Consider the following 22665-nt stretch of genomic DNA (forward strand, 5'->3'; position numbering starts at 1 on the left):
TTGGGTTAGTATAGTAGAAAGACCATTTTTGAAAATAAGCTTGTATGCTAAAATCCCCTGAAAATGGTAACATTTGAGGCGACACATTTGTAGCAACCCCCCCCCCCCCAAATTTTTTAAAATTCAAGCAGAATTAGTCCCCCCCCCCAAAACGCCAGAGTATTCCCGCCCTCCTTCCGCAGTGTCTAATTTTAGCATCTCTGGCTAGCCGAGGAGAGATTTCTGTTTGCCCGCGATAAGCCGAGCGGTGGCGGAGTTGTATGGCGGCGGGCTTTTGGAGGGCGTCCCGGTGGGCCAGCCGGACACACGCGGGCGCCGTGTGATCCGTCATTAAAGCGTCGGCGCAGTCGGCGCGGCGGGAGCTAATCGATGAGTCAATGGGGGCGCGTGTCACTACAGCCAAATGTCAGGCCGTCAAAGAGAAGCCACTAATGGGGAGCGACCTTAATGGTAAACACCATTTGTATTGGCACCACTTCAATACGGACTGGAGCAAAGTTTACGCTAGCTTGCTTGCCAGTACAATTTGTCGCTTCACCACTTTTCTCCAGTAATAAATCTATTTCTTCTTTGAAGTATTTGCTCAAATCCTACCCTTTCATTAGCTCTGGGAAGTGAGGACTAGCTTGAGCTTGCTAATAATGTATGCTTGAATGAATACACAAATGTAGTTCTACGCTGTGTTTGTTGACGGTGCTAGGAAGCCATTTTGGGGCCAATGTCCAATGGTGGATGTGTATTGGAGGCCAGTCTATTGTTGTCCATGGCATTTTTTACAACTATTTTTCTTGACAGCAGTTTTGATATGAAATATATCATTTACCCAGTTTGTCCGTAGCAAGGAATGAGTTGTATCGTTGAATATTGTTGATGGATTTCTGTATGGCTAACGTTTCAATATTGCGAACTAATGATGGCACTTTAAGCGAAAGTTGCCACCCAATGCGCTTTTTTTGTGTCAGCGTTGCGGCGCATTTTCTTGGTTAACACAATGCAAACAAATGAAGTGATCGAGCATTCATTCCCAAAGCCGAAAGCACGTCATTGTTCACCTGTCACATTACAGCTGATTCATATTCCTCCATATTTTTTCTTCCACAAGCCCACAATGACTTGTATTGAACGCAATCCTTTTAATAGGGCCGCCTTTTTTTTTTTTTTTACACGGCAACATCAATCCCATGCTCTCGCTCGCTGTATTTTACCACCACTTGTTTGATTGCGCGCCACCGCGTTTATTACCCCCGCCCCCGCGGGAGAGAGAGAGAGAGAGCCTGCGCTATCAACGCCACATCGCCTCCTAGCGGCCACGTTTCCCCCTCGCTCACCCAAGGAAAAAAAAGAAGATCAATGTTAAACAGCGGCAAGACGACGACGACGACGCAGTCTCCGCGCATTCGTACGTGCGCGCGTTAAGACGGAACACGTCGACACGGCGCCCCCGCCGCATGCCTGGATCTTCTGGAATAGTCATCAGCCGCCTCCTCCTCATCCTCATCATCATCATCATCCTTGATTTCCTGCTCGCAACGTGGAAAAAAAAGAGGGCATGCTTGAGGGGTGACGACAACTTTCCTCCCTTTTCCGACGTGAAGAGGAGGAGTCGCGACGCGGGACGAGCGGGAGAGGGAAAGGAAGAGGAGGGGGCTCCGGCACCCGGACTCTGAGCCGCGCGGACGGCGGAAAGGCCAGCCATGTCGCCCGCGGAGGAGCGCCGCTCGCCGGACGCTCGCGCGGGCTCCCGGCGCCGTCTCAACGGACGCCACGCCGACCGGGGCGTCTTGTGTGTGGAAAGCGCGCCCAAGTTTTCAAGACTTTTCAAGACTGCAAAATCCGCCCGATGGGGACACGTGCTTTTTTTAATTAAGTGAAGCCCGGATTGACGGACGGAGCGACGCACAGAAGGACGGCGGACGGCATGGCGCCGCTGGTGTGGGCTTTTTCCTTACTGCTCCCGCTCTGGGCGGCGGGATCCGCCTTCTCCGGGCTCCCCAACAACGCCACGGACGGAGGGGAGCTCTCCACGGAGCCCCCGGCCGCGGCGGCCACGGCGGCCACCCACCCGACTGTGTACTTCGGGCCGGGGGACGTGGCGCAGATGAGGCAGCGCTCGCAGGGCAGCCACGGGCACATCTTCAAAGTGGTGCGGGGCGCGGCGCTGACCATGCTGTCCAACGGCGCAACGTACCTGCCGCCCGCCGAGCACCGGGAGTTTTCCGGCAAGTGGAACGAGATCTACGGCAACAACCTGCCGCCCCTGGCGCTCTACTGCCTGCTGTGCCCCGAGGACGGGGCCGCCCTGCGCTTCCTGCTCAAGTTCATGGACCGCATGGCCGACTACGCCGACTGGAACGTGAGCGGGGCGCCCCAGGACGAGGTGCCCATGGCGCACTCGCTGACGGGCTTTGCCACGGCCTACGACTTTGTCCACGGCTACCTGGACGGGGGGCGGCGGGAGAGGTACCTGGAGAAGATCCGCTCGCAGACGGCGCTGCTGTACTCCTTCTCCAAGTACCGGGGCTGGGGGCAGCAGTACCTCCACAACCACCAGAGCACCAACGTGCTGGCCATGCTGATCGGGGCGCTGGTGGCGGGCCAGCGGCACCGGGCCGAGGCGGCGCCGTGGCAGCGGGTGGCGGTGGACTACATGGAGAAGACCATGTTCCTGCTCAACCACGTGGTGGACGGCACGCTGGACGAGGGCGTGGCCTACGGCAGCTACACGGCCAAGTCCATCACGCAGTACGTCTTCCTGGCCAAGCGTCACTTTGGCCTGGACAACGCGCACAACCACTGGCTGCGCCAGCACTTTTGGTTCTACTACGCCACGCTGCTGCCGGGCTTCCAGCGCTCGGTGGGCATCGCCGACTCCAACTACAACTGGTTCTACGGGCCCGAGAGCCAGCTGGCCTTCCTGGACGCCTTTGTGCTGAGGAACGGCACGGGCAACTGGCTGGCCCAGCAGATCCGCAAGCACCGGCCCAAGGACGGCCCCATGGGCCACTCGGCGGCGCAGCGCTGGGCCACGCTGCACACCGAGTTCATCTGGTACGACGCCCGGCTGGCGCCGCGCCCGCCCCCCGGCTTCGGCCGCCCCGGCCTGCACGTCTTCTCCGACTGGGGCGTGGTGACCTACGGCGGCGGGCTGCCGGCCGGCCGGGGCAACACCTTCGTCAGCTTCAAGTCGGGCAAGCTGGGCGGGCGGGCCGTCTACGACATGGTCCACCAGAAGCCCTACGGCTGGCTGCGGGGCTGGAACAGCTTCAACCCGGGCCACGAGCACCCGGACCAGAACTCCTTCACCTTCGCCCCCAACGGCCAGGCCTTTGTGTCGGAGGCGCTGTACGGGCCCAAGCTCAGCTACCTCAACAACGTGCTGGTCTTCGGGCCCTCGCCCACCAGCCGCTGCAACGGGCCCTGGGAGGGCCAGCTGGGCGAGTGCGTCAAGTGGCTGCGCTGGAACGAGCGGGGCGTGGGCGACGCCCACGGCGAGGTGGTGGCGGCCCAGGCCCACGGCCAGGCCATGTTCGCCAGCGGCCAGGCCGCCGGGGCCTACTCGCCGGCCATGAAGCTGAAGAGCGTGTACCGGGCGCTGGTGCTGCTGGACTCGCAGACGCTGCTGGTGGTGGACCACGTGGAGAAGGCGGCCGACTCGCCCGTGCGCCGCCTCAGCGCCTTCTTCCACAACCTGGACATCGACTTCAAGTACGTGCCCTTCCGCTTCATGGACCGCTACAACGGCGCCATGATGGACGTGTGGGACGCCCACTACAAGATGTTCTGGCTGCAGAGCGACGGCGGACACAGCCCGGAGACCCGCATCCAGGAGGCCGAGCAGGCGGCCGAGTTCAAGAAGCGCTGGACCCAGTACGTCAACGTCACCTTCCCCGTGGACGGCGCCGTCAGCCGGACCGCCTACGTCTTCCACGGCCCGCACGTCCGGGTGTCGGACTGCCGCTTCCTGGACCACGGCCAGAACGGCGTGCGCCTGGCCCTGACCCTCAACGACACGGAGACGGTCGTGTCCATCGCCACCAACTACCGGGACATCGGGGCCAGGTGGGCCTACCTGGGCTTCGGGGGCCACTGCAAGGTGGAGGACCGCCACCGGGTCACCCGCTTCGGCCTGGGCACGCAGACGCTGGGGCCGGGCGACGGCGAGGGGCCGCCGTCCGACTCGGGCTCGGCGCACGGGGCGGCCGTGGCGGCCGTGGCGGTCCTGCTCCTCTGCGGGATGCTGGCCTTCCTGGCCACGCGGCGCAAGTTCCACGACGCCTGCTTCAGGCTGCGCGGGCAGATGCGCTACGCCCTGCTGGCCGTGCTCTTCCTGTGGATCGCCGGACTGCTCCTGGTCTCCAACAGCTGCGAGCGGCTACTCTGCGGCGTCAAGTGGAAGAGCGGCGGCCCGTCCGAGCTGCCGCCGCCGCCGAGGGAGCGCCGCCAGATGCCCCTCCCCACCGTCCTGATCGCGTCCCTGCCCGGCTCCGGGGCCGAGATCCTCAAGCACCTCTTTTACAACAACTCGGACTTTGTCTACATCCGGGTGCCCACCCAGCACCTGGACGTGCCCGAGACGGAGTTCCAGTTCGATTCCCTGGTGGACTCCTGCGAGTGGTCCCGGGCCGATGCCCGGCGGGGGCGCTTCAAGGTGATCCAGGGCTGGCTCCACTCGCTGGTCCACAACACCAAGCTGCACCTGCAGAACGTCCAGCTGGCCGACGGCGGGGGTCGGCCAGGCTCCGACAAGAGGAAGTCCGGGCCGCCGCCGGACGCCGAGTACGTCCTGGAGCTGCGACGCCACCTGTCCCGCTTCCCCAACGCCCGCGTGGTCCTGAACATGCGCAGCGGGAGCTGGACGCTGAAGCTCCCCTTTGTGCGGGAGGCGGTGGGACCCTCCCTGAAGACCCTCCACGTGGTGAGGGACCCCCGCGCTTGGATTTATCTCATGTTGTACAACAGCCAGCCCAGCTTGTACTCCCTGAAGAACGTCCCTCAGCACCTCTCCCTGATATTCAAGGAGGCCCCGCCGGCCTGCCCCAGCCAGGCGCCGGAATTCGAGGCGCTCCGACGGCTGCTGGCCCGCGGCGAGAGCCGCCCGGCGCTGATCCTGGCCCACCTGTGGCTGGCCCACACGGCCGCCGCCCTGCGGGTCGGCCAGAGCCTCCCCGAGGACTCCTACCTGCGGGTGCGCTTTGAGGACGTGGTCAATTGGCCCGAGGCCACGGCCCGCCAGATCCACGCCTTCCTGGGGGTGCCGCTGTCGCCCGCCGCGCTCAACCAACTGGCCTTCACCACCTCCACCAACTTGTACAGCCTGCAGTACGAGGGGGACATCTCGCCGGCCAGCATCGCCGCCTGGCGGCAGAAAATGCCGGCGCGAGACGTGCGGCTGGCCGAGGAGGTCTGCGGGGGCGTCATGAAGCGGCTGGGTTTCGCTCGCTGGCCCGGTTAATTTCAAACCGGGACCTTTTAATACTAAAATGAATGCGCCGGGGATCGTCGTCTGTTTCGGACCGCGTACGATGGCGGTATTTATTGACCCTTTATGGTTCGTGGGATGCGTTGTCAGGGTTGAAAATTAAGGGAGAGAAATTGTTGTCGTGGAGTGTGAGGATTACAATTTGATAAGGGAAATCATGGAAGAAAAAGAAAAAACATGAAGGGCCCAAGCTGACATTTATCGCCAATTTATCATTCCTTTGTGGCACAGTGTTAGCCTGGCAGCCCGCCGGGTTGATAAAGCTCAAGGGGAAACCCTGAAAAATCATTGCTTGATGGACTTTGGGACATTGTTTGCATCAGCCTCATTTTGAACAAGTGCTACTTCCCTTTAAAGAGCGTCCTAACGGCGCCACGCTTTGTCATTTTGGTGGCTTTTTTTGGGGTACGCGGTCGCGACCGATTTGACTATTCATGTCCACACTCCTCTCCTATCGTGGCTTTTAAGATACCAAGAGTATTCCAACTCCCCCCGGCGTTTATTGAATTAGATCACAGGGAAGTGTTTAATGGGGAGTGAGAAAAAAATATATATATATATATAAAATAGCTGTCAGCCGTGACACATTTGCAGTCAAAGTAATTTTCCAGCGCTCCCCGCAAGCTCCGCCCCCCCCCCTTCCGTGGGAGGCTCCTATTAATCTGCAAAATGTCACAAATGAGGCGACGCCGCCGCCGCCGAGGCAAACGCTTGCATTTTTTTCTTTTAAATTGATGTTTGGCCGCGTTTAATCAGACATCTAGCGACGAGGGTGCCGTTGCCGCGCCGTGGGGGGCGTGGCCTTTGTTCACAGCGCTTGTATTTTCAAAGGCCACGTTACAAAAGCAAATAAAAGTTCCAAACTCAATCCAGTTTACAATGTTTTCTTTCTTGTCATACTGCAATCGGAGCGTGCAAACGCTTTTTTTTTAACTCGTTGGCTGCTCATAAACGTCTTAGACGGATTCATAGTCAATATATCCTCTTCCCATTTTTTTTTTACCCAAAAATGCCCATTTGTTGTTGTCTGTGCCATCTGGAAATAATCAAACAGGACAATTAAAGACGTATAGTATACTCATGTTCTTGTCAACCTGGTAAAAGAATTGTTTCTGGTGTGGTAATCTTGCAAGCGACGTTATAGTAGTTCTCCCGTTGACGAATGGGATGCGTCCGTTTGTTCTCTTTGTTAGAAAGCGCAAAAATGTAGTCATCAAGTGTGTGCAGTTGGCCCTGGTTGCACTACAGCAGCACCTCGGGCAAATAGTTGCGTTGAAGTGCCTCGACTTGTTTTTCTTCTTCTTCTTTTCAATGTCTTGCAGATGCGCCCTTTCATATCTCCTGCATTTTTATCAAATCTTATGCAAGCTCCAGGTGTTCCAATCATTTAGCGTCTGTCAATTGTAAGACTGCCTTTTGTCCAAATGCTGCGTATATTCTCTTGTCATTTTAATGAACTCATTCATTGAATTTTTTCATATCTAAGTCATCCAATTGGTATTTATTGGCATCATAATATGTTCTTTTTGATCAAGGATCAACAGAAAAAATGTACATTTTCTTTCATTTTCTCTGTTTCCCCGTTCTGCTCCCCCACGCTAACAATTAGCCCGCCGCCGTAGCCAATAACGCCGTGGAACGTGGACGCTAAATTGGCGGGGCCGCACAAAAAGCGGCGCCATCCACGTTTTGTCCTCTGCCAAGCGCTCGCTCGGGCTGCAAAAAAAAATATCAAAGAGGAGAAATGTCATGATCAGACCGCCGAAAAAAAAATTCCAACCGCCACGGCAGCCGCAAAAAGAAAAGAACAAAACTGGAGAGGAGGATAAAACATCTTTGCTTTAAATGATTCTGATTCATTTCAGCTTTATTGGAAAAGATTTTCATCAGCCCGCCCGAGAATCTTGTTGTTGTTGTTGTTATTTATGCGCTGGCGTGCGTGTCTTTGCCCTTGAGAAGAAAATCTAGAAAATGTCAAGAAAAGCCGGCCTGCTTTATCCGGCTAGCTCTAAGCTTGGCCAAATGAAATTGTGTAAAGTCTACATTTGAAGGACAAACAAACAATCAGGCTTCGAACATTTGCCGTTGAAGAGCTCAGGACAAAAGGATTGTTTATCATTTAAGATTTAACACGCATAAAATGTAAGGGAATGCTAGCAGTTGTTTACCCAATGCTAACCTTGCAAACCACCAAATGAGATTTCATTTAATTCTGTTATTTTATCATCATTTTGGGTTTTTATCAATGTAGCCGCGTCGGAGAGCCGCACGTGGCTCCATAGCCGCGTTCTTCCAAAACACCTATCGAGCGCTATTAAGATGAATGGCATTTTGAAAGGAACGACGACGAGTCTTTGACATCAAAGCGCCGCGGTGGAATGTAGCTCGAAAAAAAAGGCAAAAGGCATCGTTAATGAAATGCGTTGGAACGGCGGCTCCACTCCACAACCAACGCCTTCTTTTCAACGAGAATACCAATCATTACAGACGCTTTTCGTCAAGCCCAGAAAAGAAGCACTTTGTGTACCCGTCGGTGACGTGTTTACGTGCGGCGTCTCGGGGGACGGCGCTAACGAGAGCGTAAATAGAGGCGGGACAACTCCGGGGACTCGTTACGTTACGCTTGGTGCAAAGCCGTCCTTCCTTTGCGCTTTCAACCGTCCCGGCATTCTCCTTCTTTTGCCAGCCGCACGCCAAGCTTATGCACCCCTTTCGTATGCCAACTAATGCCGTCGTGGTGCCAAAAAAACATCCCGTCGATTCGTCTCATGATCCGTCAGTAGCATTTTATGTCCATTTTGCCACAGAAAAAAACATCGTTTCACCCAAAAAGTTATTTTTTTCAAAATCAGAGGATGTTTTTCTTTCTTCTTTCTCTCTAACCCACTTTATTTTTGGCAAAACAATGTTACATGTCTGGGTATTGAATCCATGATATATATTTTTCCCCTATTTAAAAGAAGAGCGTCTAATAGGCTGAAAGCCAAATTTCCAAACTCTCCGCCCATTTTGTGGCCATGGCCTTTTTTTAGGTGGCTCAATTGTGCGGCAAATAACCAGGAAGGAAAAAAACATTACTAAGTCGTTCCCAGCCACTTAAACGCCCCTGCCCCCCCTCCCCCATACCACTTTTGCGGAGGAGGATATTTTCAATTAATCAAGCCGTCTCATCAATAATGCATGGCTCTCCGGCGGCCATTTAATGAGGCGGCTCAACGTTGGCGGTGGGCAAAAATGGCGCCGTGGCTGCGGACAACAAAATCATCTTAATACATACACAAATAGCCAAAAGTTTAGTTAAATCGACTGCAAAATGGAGGCACTTTTGTTGTCATGGTAACATGTACATGTCATACAGGAAAACTTTGAAATAGATGATTATATATCATATCCTATTTTTTGCTATGTTCATCCCATTTGGAGCAAAAGTGTGGGAAATGTTAGCGCCGAGTCAGCTAATGTCCGCTAACGTGACAACTTATTGTACAAATGAGCATCCTTCAAAATGATTTTGTCATCTTTTTCCCCAATTTGCCATCGAGAGATCTCATTTTTAGGCACAGTTTTTCTCGTCCTGTGACATAACGTGGCCATTTTCCCCCCACAAAAAAAAACATGTTTATCCTTCCGTTTTTATGATTCATTTCAGCCCGCGCGCTCGCCGGTCGGGGCGTCGCTGGGGGAAAATCGCAAAAAATAAAAATCACGTCGGCCGGCCGGCTAATAACTCCGACGGCTGCGAGCACTCGGCGGGAAACGGCGCTCTTACTTCAAAGATAACAAAATGCGGCTTACGGCGTTGACGCGGCTCACTATTAAGTGGGGGGGGGGGGGGGGGGGGGCAACGCTCCATAATATAAAGCCCTTCTTCGCACTTCCCATCAGCAAATAAGAAGGAGCTTGAGAAGTTTGCGTTTGAGCAAAACGTCAAAGACTTCTTCCTTGTTTACACGTCCTAAAACGATCCTACTAATGCTATCGATTGAAGCTAAATTGTTCTCCCTCGCTAATTCAAACTGTCCCGGTGGTCGTTAGAAGGCCCCGCCCGCCCAGGTGCCATCGAATCGTTCATCGTTCGTGCCCTTCACTTTTCAATGATTATTATTATTTTTTAATCAGGCTGTGATATTTATTGAAGTTGTAATTAAAAAATGGCTCAGGAATTAAGCTGCGCTCGCTCACTGGCTGGTGCCTGGATTGGCACCTTCCTCATTAAAAATCTAATTGGATTTTTCCCCCAGCGCAACGCCGGCGGAATCTCAAGCCCATGAAGAAGAAAAAAAAAAAAACGATGGCAATCGCGGGTGGCCACAAATCGTCAATCGGTGTAGTTTTGGTATTTTTGCCGGCCGTCAATCTGGTCGGTGGCGACCCGCCACGTCAATTCTCTTCGTAGACTGACGTCATGTTTTGAAGTCGAGCGCCTTTGTAGGGACAAACAAACAAAAAGAACAAAAAGCCGCCTTGACGTCTCCATCAATAATGCAGCCATCTTCGGGAAGAGAGATTAATAAATAAGAGTGAATGCCTTAGCGCTTTATTTGTGGAGCGTTTGGCCGTCTTAGCCCGAGCGCTAACAGACCTTGAGAGCTTCTTTGCGCCCCATTATTGGATGAATCATGGCATTGGTGAGATTCTACTATTTCCACGTCCTTGAAAACTCATTTCAGACTGGCTGAAAAGAACATTTTTGGTTCCCTGGGAAAAAATGACTTTGTCTGACAATTTGTCCATCTGGCGGCTAACGGCGGCGGCGGCGGCTAATAGCGGCTCCGGCCACAACGGAAACTCGCAAAACTTTCCGGATTTTGCAAACAATTTCCTGGGAAGCGCGCTTGGCTCGTCTGTGGCTGGCTAGCGGACCGCGCGGTGACCCCCGCCTCTACAAACTTGGCTTGGTAGCCAGCGCTAGCTAGCTAGCTCGTTCAACCGTTTATTTCTAGTGTTTGTGTGTGTGTCCACTTAGTATGCAGTCCGCCTTCAGCTTTTGATGAATGAGTGTTTCCAGTATGGAAGAGCTGAATAACCTTTGGCTATGCTATGGCGATGCTCCATTGGATTGCAAACGAGCCTCGGCGCTTCTCCTTAATGGCGCTATTGATTATCTACTTAACGGGAGCAAAAGGGAGCTTTAGATTAGCGCCCCCGAGCCGCTAGCGGCTAAACATTGAACACACCGAGAAGGCTAAAAGCCTAGCCTAGCCGACGTCTGGCCCAATGTTTTCGGGGCTTCCCCGTAAATGAGGCCCATTCCCAGAAGTCAGTCAATCTGACTATTTTTGCGAGACAGAGAGTTAGCGTTAGCGCTAATGTGGGCCAGATGGCGGCCCATCATCTGTCTGCGTGGCTCTGCAAACATGTCCGCCCGCCCGCCTCCACTTGTCCCAATTAAGCAGAAAACAGGTTCTCCACGACAGATTTGACAGCACAACCACTTCTTTTTGTCTATTGTTATTATTCTCTTTTTAAATGACACGCGTCTGTCAGTTTGGAGAAAACCACTTTGGCATTTTGAAATACGCCATCAGAGAAAAGACTGCACTGTATGACGTTGACGTTTTGACGGCCATTTTGTGTCACGTACTTGTTTTTCGTACAGCTTTTTAGTAAAAAAAATGCCTTGAAAAGTCACTCCTAATTGTGTATGAACTGAGATTTGTTTTGAAAACTCCCTTTGCATTTCTGAAATTCACACCACCCTTTATCTTCACCAGGGTCATCGTCCAGTCGTCCAGACGGATTTCTTTGGGCGGAAAGCCACGTCAAGTCACGTCCCGGATTCCTCTTCGCCGACAACTCGGGTAAGTGTAAATGCTTCTTCCCGTTTTGGTTGTGGGTCTGTCAACAAAAGAGCAGATTGCCTTCAAAACGGCTCTGGTTAAAGTCTGCGCTCGTCGTCGGTATCAAACCGGCAACCTTTGATCTGGCAGCCGGCGAAACAACATGTCTTTTATTCCCAGCGCTTTGGCTGCGCTGCGTCATATTCCATTAAAATGCGCCCGCCATTGATGTGACACAAAGGTGTTTGGGAACGGGAAGCCAGGACGGCGGGCGCCATTCACCTCGATGCGGGTCCGAAAATAGACGCGATGAGCATCGTTTGTTCCTTTCTCGTCTAAAATAATAATTCATCTTACTGCCAGAGTGAGTCACGGCTCATGCTGTATTTCAAGTCAAATCCATTTTTATTCAACAAAATCATTTGCTAGGATGATAAAAGCAACGTTTCATGAGGAAAAACACAGTGTGGGCTCAATGCCTTGCATAACTGCCCATACTCGGAATTTTTTAAATACGATTCCATAGTAGATGAATGCAAATATGCAATCACATGAGTTATGTTCCCAGGCAGCGCTGAAAAGTTTGGACCTGTCTAACCTCATATTTGCGTCGACGCCAAATCGTTGGGGGATTTTTCAGAAGGCGTGGGCGGGCGGGGCTTAAATGCCGCGCTTTAACAAGTTTCCACGATCGTGCAAACCATTTATTTTTTAAAATGAGGCTATGAATATAACCTGTCATTATGCATCACAGGTCGGAAGATTCAAAGCAAGAGAACGTACATAAAATAGTCTTTTACAACTGATCCATAAGTCTGAGATAAGCAATTAAATAATAAATAGATTGTCAAATCATGTTTTTCATGCACGAGTAGCATCGCAGACCAAAAGACGACAAACAGCGACACCCGGGGGGCAAAAATCAGTTAACATAGATTTGGATTGTTTTTGTCTCATGATGATTCATTTAAAAAATAAGATAAAATAAAAGTAAAATTTTAAAATTTAGGTTGTATCGGCCAAACATGCAAAAATAATTTTATTATAGTTTGAAAATTATTGTTTTTGTAACAACACTAAAATGCCAATAGGTGGCGCTGCTCTCCCACAAATTCAACTGTCAACGTCATGACCTCAAATAACTGCCTCCTAAATGAATAAAACACAATTAAAACCGTTATAAGTACTTTCAGGGAAATATCTACTGGATTTATATTATCACAATATCTTAGAGTACGTGAAAAAATATATCTAAAAGAGCCCAATTTTTGAGTTTACAGGATCACTGTCATTTAGAAAATACTTTTAAGAGATGAATAAGAACAAAAACAAGTCGTAATATCTAAAAACTGCACAAAAAGTAAGAAATGCGTGTGTGTGATAGAGTATAAAGTAGGCAAGAAAAATGTGTGTTGTCAAGCACATAAAGTCTTGCGGCAGAAGTGGAGAGCATCCATCTTGGTGAAAGGTCAATCTGCTATAAAAAGCCCCATAACAATATGGCGTACCGGCGACTTTATCAACATCACTCAACTATCCCAACAAGACCGGGACTAAGCGTTATTTGCCGCGCGACAACTTCCCGTCGACGTATTTGCATTTTTCAGCGGCGCTCATGATCGATCGACAACCCCCCCCCCTATCGCCGACCACCTTCCCATTTTCTTTTTCTTCTTTTTCGCCCGCCGTTGACATTTGAGGAAGCGCCAGCTTCCGGATGAATGATTACGTTTGGCCGCCGCCGTCGAGCGTGATGGATGACCAATCCGTCCCGAGTGGGAGGGTCGGCACCCGACGCCTTCATTCATCTCCCGCCGTTTGGAATGCATCAGACGTCCGCTAGAGCTAAAGCCGGGGAAATTCGCGCAGAATACTGAAAATTAGACGTCATCAGAAGCGAGACTAAAAACTCTAAAATCTACTGAAATACTCATTTAAATGTCCCTGATAGTCATTCAAATATCATTAGATGTACTCAAATATCCCTAAAAGTCACCTAAACACACTTCAATCTCCCTAAAATACTCCTGGGTGTACTCAAATACTCTACAATCTAGGGAAATACTCCATCAAAGTAGTTGAAATATCCTCAACTAGGCCTAAAAGTGACTCAAACAATCTGAAATCCATCAGAAAGTCATCAGAATGATGCAAGCGTGATCATTTTGTGGTCGTCCTATGACATTAGCCTTCAAAATAAGGGGTGGAAAAATGCTGTGAAAACGTAGCGCGCTAATGCCTCAATCCATCTTTCTTAACCTCCCAAAAGAAAGATCCTTAGCAAGCATTTATTTGACGCTGGTGCTGAAGGTCAAGCCTGACAACCAAGCATCTTTTTATTCCCCCCCCTCCTCAAGGACGTCGACCCGCCACCTATTTTCCCCGCTTTTAAACAGGCGGCTGGAATTAAGGCGTTCTTGTGGGTGAGTAGGAGGCAGGCATGAAGGTCAATGAAGAGCATATATATTGCCTGTAATTTTCCAATATTTACAAGTTTTGATTGTAAGGAGTGTGAGGCAGCAACGACTCATTTTTAACTTTTGAAGTGGAAACGCCTCTATGCTGGTGGCCTTGAAAGGCGTGGGCGGGGCCACGGCGTCGCTGCCACGGCGTCGCCACCACGGCCTAGCCATCCAAAATCATCCATAATGCATGTGCGCACGCGTTCCGCCAAGTGCACGTCCCACTTCATTAATTCATCCATAATGAGTTTTGCAGTGGGTGAGAGACGCTCGCAGGCTGGCCTCCGAGTCGCCGCTAATTAAATCACAATCTTAAGTCCCCGTCGACTACCTTTTGTTTGAAAAGTGTGTCTCCCTCCGCGTGTGTGTGTGTGTGTGTGTGTGTGTGAGTGTGACGGTGACGGGCAAGCACAACAACATCCGCAAAACAAAAAAAATACAAACAAAGTAATCCGAATGACAAATCAGACAACACAAACTTAATGTCATGAGAGAAATTTCCACTAGGGGGCTCTGTTATACTAGATCATTGTGCATTGTGTGTAGAGGAAAAAACTATTTTTTTTAAATAATAATAATACATTAATGGTTATACTAGAAGTTGTATCCCATAATTACTCAAGCACTGCCACTAAAAATCTTGTCATACTGCGTTTGTTATTAGGATTATTACTCATATCAACTGAAATGGCATTGAATTGAATGTTTTTATTGTCCTTATACATGTTAAATATATTGACTATATTCTATATATATTATTTTATATATATTAATATATAAATATATTAAATAAAAAATAAAATAAGTATCATCATTTAAAATAAACAATAATAATATTGACCAGCAAGAATAATTATAAAATGTTGGATGACTTGCTTTATTGATTTATTTGATTCGATATCACCATTTCCTTTATTGCAGTACTCAACAAAAACAATAAGCAGAAGCATTTTTCTCCACCCTTCCACAAATATTCCCCTTCCCCAAACTTGTGTAATATTAATGAAGTCATTTGTCGTATTAATAAAACATGGATAGTATGAATACAAAGTGACATTTACCCGCCTTGAAAATCTCCTTGGTATTTCTTGCCTTTAACTCGTTCGCTGCCTGCAACAGTTTTTAAATAACACTTAATAAAAAAATGTTTCCCTTGTAAATTCTACCTAGCAACAAACACCCCCCCCCCCTGTCAACAACATAGCCCCAATTTCTTATCTCTTCATGTCATTTAATACATTTGAAAGCTTTACACTAAGACCCACGTTGACCTTGCGTCAATACCAGGCGGAAGTTATGGCCGTCTGTTCCGGCGACGGCCCAAAAAAAATAAAAAATAATAGTAATAATTTGAAAAATCCGATTGTCAGACAAACGTAAAGGGCGCCCGGAGGATTAAGTCCATCTTACGGAGGGAGACAATGTAGCAAAAGTCATTGGTGACCTTCTCCGGCTTTGGCTAACGTGTCCGCCCGCCCGCTAGCGCTAAATCCACCTGTTGGCGGTGTTTTTATTTATTTCTTTTTTTTTTTTTTTAAATCTCATTCCGTGCGGCGAGGAGGTAAGCAAGGGGATTTGACCCGCCCGGAGGTCCAATTTCAGCAGCCTTCTTGTTATTTTGATTCCTTTTTTTTATGACATATACGTAGTGTATAGTAGCTAGCGTATGTGCTATAGTGTACATCAGTGTTCTTGTTTAAGTTTGACCTCCCTTGTCCACTAAATCCACAGAGCTGACACCTTTATAGAAATAATTCATAACTCACAGCGACACCCTTCCCACCCCCATTTTTTTATTTTTTTTACAAGAAACTCGCTTTTTAAAATTGTAGTGCAAAGCAATTGTCGTTTTTGATCCTCCCTTTTGCAATAGGCTGATAAGACCTGTACGTGTACGTGTCGCGGTCAGCCATTTTTAAAAGCATTACATTTGTTGTTCTCCAGGCAAACGATGGCTTTTGAAGATTTTGTGTTTAATCGGCAATCCACTTTGATCGCGTCATTAAATGGTGTTCTCTTTGTAGTGTTGTTACCTTTTCAACATGATTGACTGATCAGGCTGATTTGCCTAGCAACAAGTGACACCATCAACTTTATTTCAATTGTCTTATCTTTACAGTTTTGACGACTTTTGACCCTTTGGTGACCTTTCTGATGGGGCCCATTGAAATCTGCCTAGCGACAAGTATAATTCTGGTAAGTTTTCTATATTTCAGCATTTCTACTCACGTTTGTATTGTTCACGCACTTAGTAAACGTGGCTAAACCTACAAAACGTAACAATAATTGACCTAATGTATTCTTTACCGCATTCGACTTCTAATAAAAATAGAAAAATGAACGTCTAACGCTGTTCGTGCCACTAAAATATGAGCGAGGCGTAGCGGTTGAAATGAATTGACTTCTGCATCCCAATTTATAAGAGCGCATTTTATATTTAATACAGACTAGTGACCTAAAAGCCTATCTTTACAAATCGGTATTTCAGACACGATGGAGCGCTATTAGCCTTTCTCTTTTTCCCACGTCGGGGCAGTTCTGTGAACTCTGCCTAGCAACAAGCGACAACTTTCAAAAATGTGCTTTTTAAGCAGCGTCAATCTCGCTTTGTGCGATCTTTTAGGATTGTTTCTCTTACCTTTTGCAATCCTTTGTCTTAAAATGTAATCACAGATGGCCCCGACCGTGCGTGTCAGCGTGGCCGCCGCCGCCGCCGCGGGGGTTTCCGGGCCGAGCTTGTTTTCTATCCCACCCCCCTTTCAGCAAAGCGTGGCCCAGGCAGATAAAGTGCCAGCCCCGTCCGTCACGCCGACCCGCGCCGAGTTCCCGCCGGCGGCGGCGGCGTCCTAATGACGGCCATAAAAAACAAATGCAAATGATCACCTCGGGGTGGCCCCTCGCCGCTCGTCGCGACGGATCGGCGCCGTCGTCTCGCCGGGAAAATAAACAAGGAGCGGCGGCGCGGCAATCAAAGAAACGACCAAACGCTGATATTGTCTTTAATATTGCGGCAATAGAAAAAAAAGGCAACAAAATCAATTGGAACAATGTCAAATCGAGTTAGAGTTGGACTTTTTGGGTGGCAGCGTGACAATATGGCCCATTCCTCTTTCCCAAAAGGCCACGTTTAAAACGTCGGCGTGAAAACAAAGCAACATGGCTAGCAAGCTAACTTATTGGCCGCCACGGTCTCGGCCTCCACGTCCAATAGGATGGCTCGTTTGACGGCACTGGAACCAAAACGAATGGGTGGGTGGCTCTTCCCGCTTTCCAGGCTGTTCATTTGAGGGCCATGGCAACATTTGCCCATAAAACCGTGGAATTTCTCGGGAGGAAAAAACAACTAAATCCGCAAGTGTGATAAAAGTAAACGGCCATGCCAGTCTGGCCAACAGCGAAATGAGACTAAAGCTGCCTATTTTTGCTTTATTTTCCAAAGCAAAGGACTATGTAAATCCAATCTGTCCGTCGGAGTAAAGTAGCCCCACCCTCCTCCCCGCGGCCGGCGCTGTCCGACTTGAACAATGGAAGCGCTCTCCATCCGGCCTTCTGGCGGGGTCCGTCACGGCTAAAGAGGTGGCCCCCGAGGACCGGCGTCCTTCCTTCCCCGTGGTTCCCCGGCACCCTTGTGTTGAAAAGTGCCCCGAGATGGCAATTATGAGTCCAAATTGAAAAAAGGGATTGCCGTGTTCAACTCCCAATAATTATAACCGGCCTAAGGCTGGGGGGGTCCGACTCGGAGACGGGGAGGAGAGTTCATTATAACGACTCGGCGCTGTGGCCTGGCCATCATTAGAGGGGGGGCCTCGTGACGGCCCCTCGCCAGACTCGTTAAAGGCTAAAGTTTGCGCTAGGTGGCCGCCCAGCTTACCTGGCAAAAGTCGGTACTCGCTGGCTTCTCTGTCGGCGGGGATGCCGACTCCCACTTTGATGTCTGGTTCCGCCCCTCATTACGCCGTGGGGGTGACGGAATGTACCAGCGTGCCCTTTTTCTTTACCACGAATAAGCAATGATGGGGGGAATGGCCTCAAAAAGGGCCCGCACAATTTCATTCCCACTACTGTATTGCACTTCTCAGTTGTAACACTAGATGGAGCTCGTCACTTCGCCTCGACATTAGCCGATAGTTCGAAACATGACGTCACATTGAAACACATTTTTTAGTCCTTTGTTGCTTGGGCATAGCCTCCATAAATTGTCTTTATGCGATAGTGGGAACCTAAGTAAAGTATTTTCGTCGCACTAGGTCTTCATATTGTCCATATTTTGGGATAACGATGGCCTAAAAAAATAGTTTGAAAATGATTACCTTTGAGACACGGGCGGAGAGTCGGAGCCGTGTCCCTCCCGCCCAAGAGCGGCGAGGACAAGTCGTCCCGGACGCTAATGGCCCATCCGCGGCGTGACGGCAAAATGATGGAAGACGTGACCGAGGCGCGCAAGTCGGCCATTTGAATCTCTTGACTTGACCCCCCCGTCACATATCATATGTAAGCTTGTTTTGAATAGTTTCAAAAAGAGGAAGCCGTCTCATGTTTAAAGTTTCAAATGCTTTTTAATCAATCTTTTAAATGTCACATTTATAATGGATGTCCTATCCCAAAAATAGTTGTTTTTTAAATTAATTTCAAATCAATGTATGTAAATAGGTCTCTTTAAAAATGCTCAAAATGCATTGATTGTGGTTCAACTTTATTACATTTGCGTTTCGGCACCTATTGAAGGTGCTAAGATTTTAACGCTAAAATGCCAAACTGTTAAAAAGGCTTGTTAACATCTTGTTTTTCTCCATGTCTTCACACTAAGAACGGAAGAAGAATTCCATATTGTTTTTTACTTGCAGACGTGTTACAAGAAATGTAAAAAAAGCGCCTCCTCGCCATGTGGTTAATTGTCTGCAGTGCATGAATGCTAATCACTAGCGTAAAAGGCCAATTACGTCGTTCATCTTAAAGGGCAACTTCATCATAAAAAGGCGTCAAGAGGTCATTTATCCATTTATCGAACACAAAGTTCAAACGGAGACGTGGCAAATAGTAAAGTCCTGCTACGACTCTCTGTCCCGGACCAACAGGTGGCGCTCTAACATTGGAATTCAGACTTAACTTTCACTAACTAAATCCAAAATTAACTCGTTTTAGTTCCCATGTTGTTGTGAACTATGGCAGCTAGCCCGCATGCTAACCGTTGAACAAAACCTGTCTCAAAATGGAGGCTCGCATCGACACCAATTTCCTCCATAAGACGTATTTTCCGATCTTTTTCTCGGGGGAAAAAAACAACGACATTAAAGACACTGGCTAGCGTATACCGTAGCATTGTGGCTAACTGTGTAATCATTTATTTAACAAAAGAACAGGAGCCTCCGCAAAGCCCAATTTGTCAACTTCAGAAAAGCCCCGCCCCCCGCCGAGTGAAGGTACGACTTTAATCGAACGGGAGAAAACGGAAGTAACTTTCCCTCCCGTGAAAACATAAATGTTACATAAGAGGTAATAGCGGCGAGTGCGAGTGGCCCCGGCGGGTTGCTCCGTGATGCATCGGGAGACGCGTGACCCCCGGGGGGGGGCCCGTCTCCGTCCCCCGCCGTCCCCCGCGTCCCCCGCCGCTTCCGTACGAGCCGTCCGCCATAAATAATGCAGCGCAGATACATCACGGCGATGCGTGGCCTTATCCGACATGTGTAGCTGTCAGCTTTGATAAATGGGAACACGGCAAAGATGGCGCCGTAGTCAAACACGCTTGTTTGGACACGCCGCGTTCGCCGTGGCGGGCGCGGGGAAGCATGCGGCGAGTGCTAATTTGTGGTCACCCGGGAGATTGGCGCCGACTTGTTTATAACGCTTTGGCCCGAGTGCCATCCGTGCCTTTCATTTGGATTCTTTCCGCAAAATCAAGACTGACTTGAAAGTGTGCATTTTGTTTTTCTTCATTGTAATAGTTATTTTACGGGTCAACACAATGCGACAAAAGACAGTAAAACATTGTTTAACCCCTTTTAAAGCTGAATTTAACGATTGATAATGCTAGGAAAAGTAAGTTGAGCTAAAATGCGTTTTTCCCCTTAAAAACACTGCCTCTAGTGGTTGCCTGTGACATTACACCTAACAACTGTTAAAAAATGTTTCGATTTCCACCTGCGGTTCCCATCTGTCTTTAGCCGGCCTAAAATCCGATCAAATAGACGTCAGCGAAAGCTCGCCTTCAAGGTGGCCTTATCCATTATTCCCTCAGACTTTTTTTTTTTTTTTCCAGCCAGCGCGTTTGCGCGTTGAGTCGGCACGCCGCACACGATTAGCATCTGCTCGAAGCAGAAGGCCCCCGGGCTATTTATCCTTCTCAGGTGTCTTTTTGATGCAAAAGTCCCGAAATGTTCCGGGGGCGGGAACTCGGGACTCCAATTGATGGCTAACTTTAGCGCTAGCTCTTTTTTTTTTTGCGCCGACATCACGGCCCGGTTTGGCATCCGGCGAGGTGCGACGCCACGCCGCGGGAGTCGGACTTCCTCCAGAGGAACTTTTCCGCCAGAACGTGTTAACTTCGGAATAAATTTAGCGTGCGCGCGCGCGGGTCGCTAAGGCTTATTTATTTCTCCCGTGTTGTTTTCTGTGTTTCCCCGAAGGCGCCAAACGTCCCGGCCAATCAGACTCAATTGCGGCTCCCGAGGATTTGGCCGGTACGGAAGTATTGATACTAGAATATTGATGTCCTGGCTAATCCAGACATCTTTTTTTACACGGATAAACAAGGAAGGCCATTTGGCACAAACATATTGAATTTGGACACTATATTTAGCTGGCTAACTTGACCCTTGACCTCTACAATGTCCATCTTTTCCAGGTTTCGGCCAAACGAGCTCAAGTGGCTTCTTCCGACCAAAATGGGCGTCTTCCCGTTGAATTTCATGGCCGGCCGACTTGCTACTCGATGCGCACGGCTGCCAAACGTGGTGAGTTTCTGTGTTTTCCGGGCATATTGCCACCTGAAAAGCTTTATAGTGCGAGACAAGCCGCCAGGCGGCGTTTTGATGGAAATCTCGGCCACTTGAACACAATCCGTCAGTTTCTCCGACCCGCTTTAGCTTTAGCGCTTAGCACGGAGCTCAGCTGGCGGCTGAACGTCTCCTAATTTAGCGCAATTTCGACTTTGAATTTTCCTTGGTTTTATCCTCCTGACAGCTGCGAGGCGGCGGCGACGGCGGCCTAATATTCCCGCATAAAAACGTACGCCTTCTCATCTGGCTTTTTCCGCTCCGTCGATATTCCCTCGCAATTGTTAGCAGCTGGGCAACCTGCCACAATAAAGGCGCAAAGTACTGGTTCCGTGCGGAAAGTTGAGTTATCTGCGTTTTAGAGATAGATTAAAAAAACTGATTTAAAGACAGTTGCGTTCTCAGAGCAGAGACAATTTCCACTTTCCTAAAATGACTCAGTCTTTCTTCTATGTTTTGGTGGTTATCGGATAATCGAGGGTACAAAATAGGAACTAGCCTCAAAGTTCTGGTCAAATTAGGTAAAAATATTCTAGTTGTAACTCATAATTGCCCCAATTGAAGCATTCAAAATGGGAAACTTTATTCATTGTCTCCCGTAGACAGCCATAGTAGCCGTTCGAATGCATTGGCCCCTCCCACTCGAAGTGGTACACGTCCCGAGTATTAGCCGAGACGCTAACGGCGAGACTGTAAGGCGCGCCAGGAGTGCGGAATGAGCTCCCCGCAAAAGGTTAGCGATGAAAAGTGACGGCGGCCTAATTGAATGTCAAAACAAAGCGGAATCCACTCCGGACCCGTCGCAAAAGTCGCCGTTAAAGTCGGGGTGTCGCCGCCAATCCCGGCTAATTAATTTTGCTATCTGTTAATTGCACGGCGTGTCATTAGCCGCGCTCCCAGTGAGTAATGGCTTCTTCTTCCCGCCGCCGGCGCCGTCTTACACTCGTTTTACGTTTGATTATTTCTTCTCCCGCTCCCATTAGCGCCGGCGACGCGCTGTCAAAATGCTTTATTTTATTTGTACTCTAGCCAAAACGGACGGATGCAACTTTCCCCGCGGGAAATTTCAGGCGGCAAAACGGAAAAATGTTACTATTTTTTGACATTCTTGTAATAAGTGGGGGAAATTTTATAGGCAAATTGGCGTTTGTCGTCGCGTCACGTCGAGCCCATCGATAGATGGAGAAGGCTTTTTTAGCTGGAAAAGGCGTCGGTCTTACGGGGGCGACGGAGCCGACCTCAAGGTGATAACAGATGGATTCGACAGGGGGCGACCAAAACACCCTTTAATCAATAATGAATGAGACGGAGCTAATGTGAGAGGAGACGTGGTGACAGGTGATTTTACCGACGCGTTCATCTGAGCTTCCAACCGCCTTCTTCGGAAGGAATTGAGTCATAACATGTGATTAATATTTCATATTTTTAATATTTACCATCTGTTTTTTGTCAAAAGCAAACAATTGTGCTCACTTTGGCATCACTTTTCCAACGTCAACTTAGCAATATTTCAACTCCCGTCTTCATTTTTTTAAAAATTCCACCACTTATATTTTAAAAATTATTCGTCAGTTGACCATAAAGTCGCGCAAAATGGTATTAAAAATTGAGGCTGTCTTCCAAAAATTCCAATCCAAAAATTCCCCCCCTAAAAAATCAGCCATAATATTTTCCCCCAAATAGCATGAAAGCGCTTTTGTTGATAATTGCCAACTCGTAATTTGCCCGTCAACATCGACAAGAGCACCAAATGGCACCAAATAGCCAAATCGCCGAGCTCATTATATTTAACGCCTCCCCGTGTACGCTTTAAACATTTTCAAGCCTCTTCATTTGTCTTTATTTTTTTTAATTTTCAAAGCTTTATTTAACTGTCGTTTGAATTTCCCAGCCAGCGAACCAACGGGGAGGGACACTGACCGATGGGGGCAATGACTTGTACTTTATTTGCA

At 49.1% G+C, this 22665-nt stretch overlaps 2 protein-coding genes across 3 annotated transcripts in view; both read left to right on the forward strand.

Annotated features, from left to right (window-relative positions):
• The window catches only part of cdh19 (cadherin 19, type 2), a 74698-nt gene that overhangs the window by 16984 nt on the left and 35049 nt on the right, over nucleotides 1–22665 (forward strand). For both annotated transcript variants that reach the window (XM_077735629.1, XM_077735627.1), the window contains exons 3-5: nucleotides 11194–11280; nucleotides 15841–15917; nucleotides 20563–20671. The gene's annotated coding sequence lies outside the window, so the exon portion shown is untranslated. The remainder of the gene's footprint in view (nucleotides 1–11193; nucleotides 11281–15840; nucleotides 15918–20562; nucleotides 20672–22665) is intronic.
• Nucleotides 1302–6347, forward strand: dselb (dermatan sulfate epimerase like b). Its single transcript, XM_077736390.1, has one exon. It carries the CDS (start codon nucleotides 1919–1921, stop codon nucleotides 5450–5452), a length of 3534 nt encoding a protein of 1177 aa, XP_077592516.1. The 5' UTR covers nucleotides 1302–1918; the 3' UTR covers nucleotides 5453–6347.

The sequence above is a fragment of the Stigmatopora nigra genome, chromosome 16 (genome assembly GCF_051989575.1).
Source record: "Stigmatopora nigra isolate UIUO_SnigA chromosome 16, RoL_Snig_1.1, whole genome shotgun sequence".
NCBI classification, from domain to species: domain Eukaryota; kingdom Metazoa; phylum Chordata; class Actinopteri; order Syngnathiformes; family Syngnathidae; genus Stigmatopora; species Stigmatopora nigra.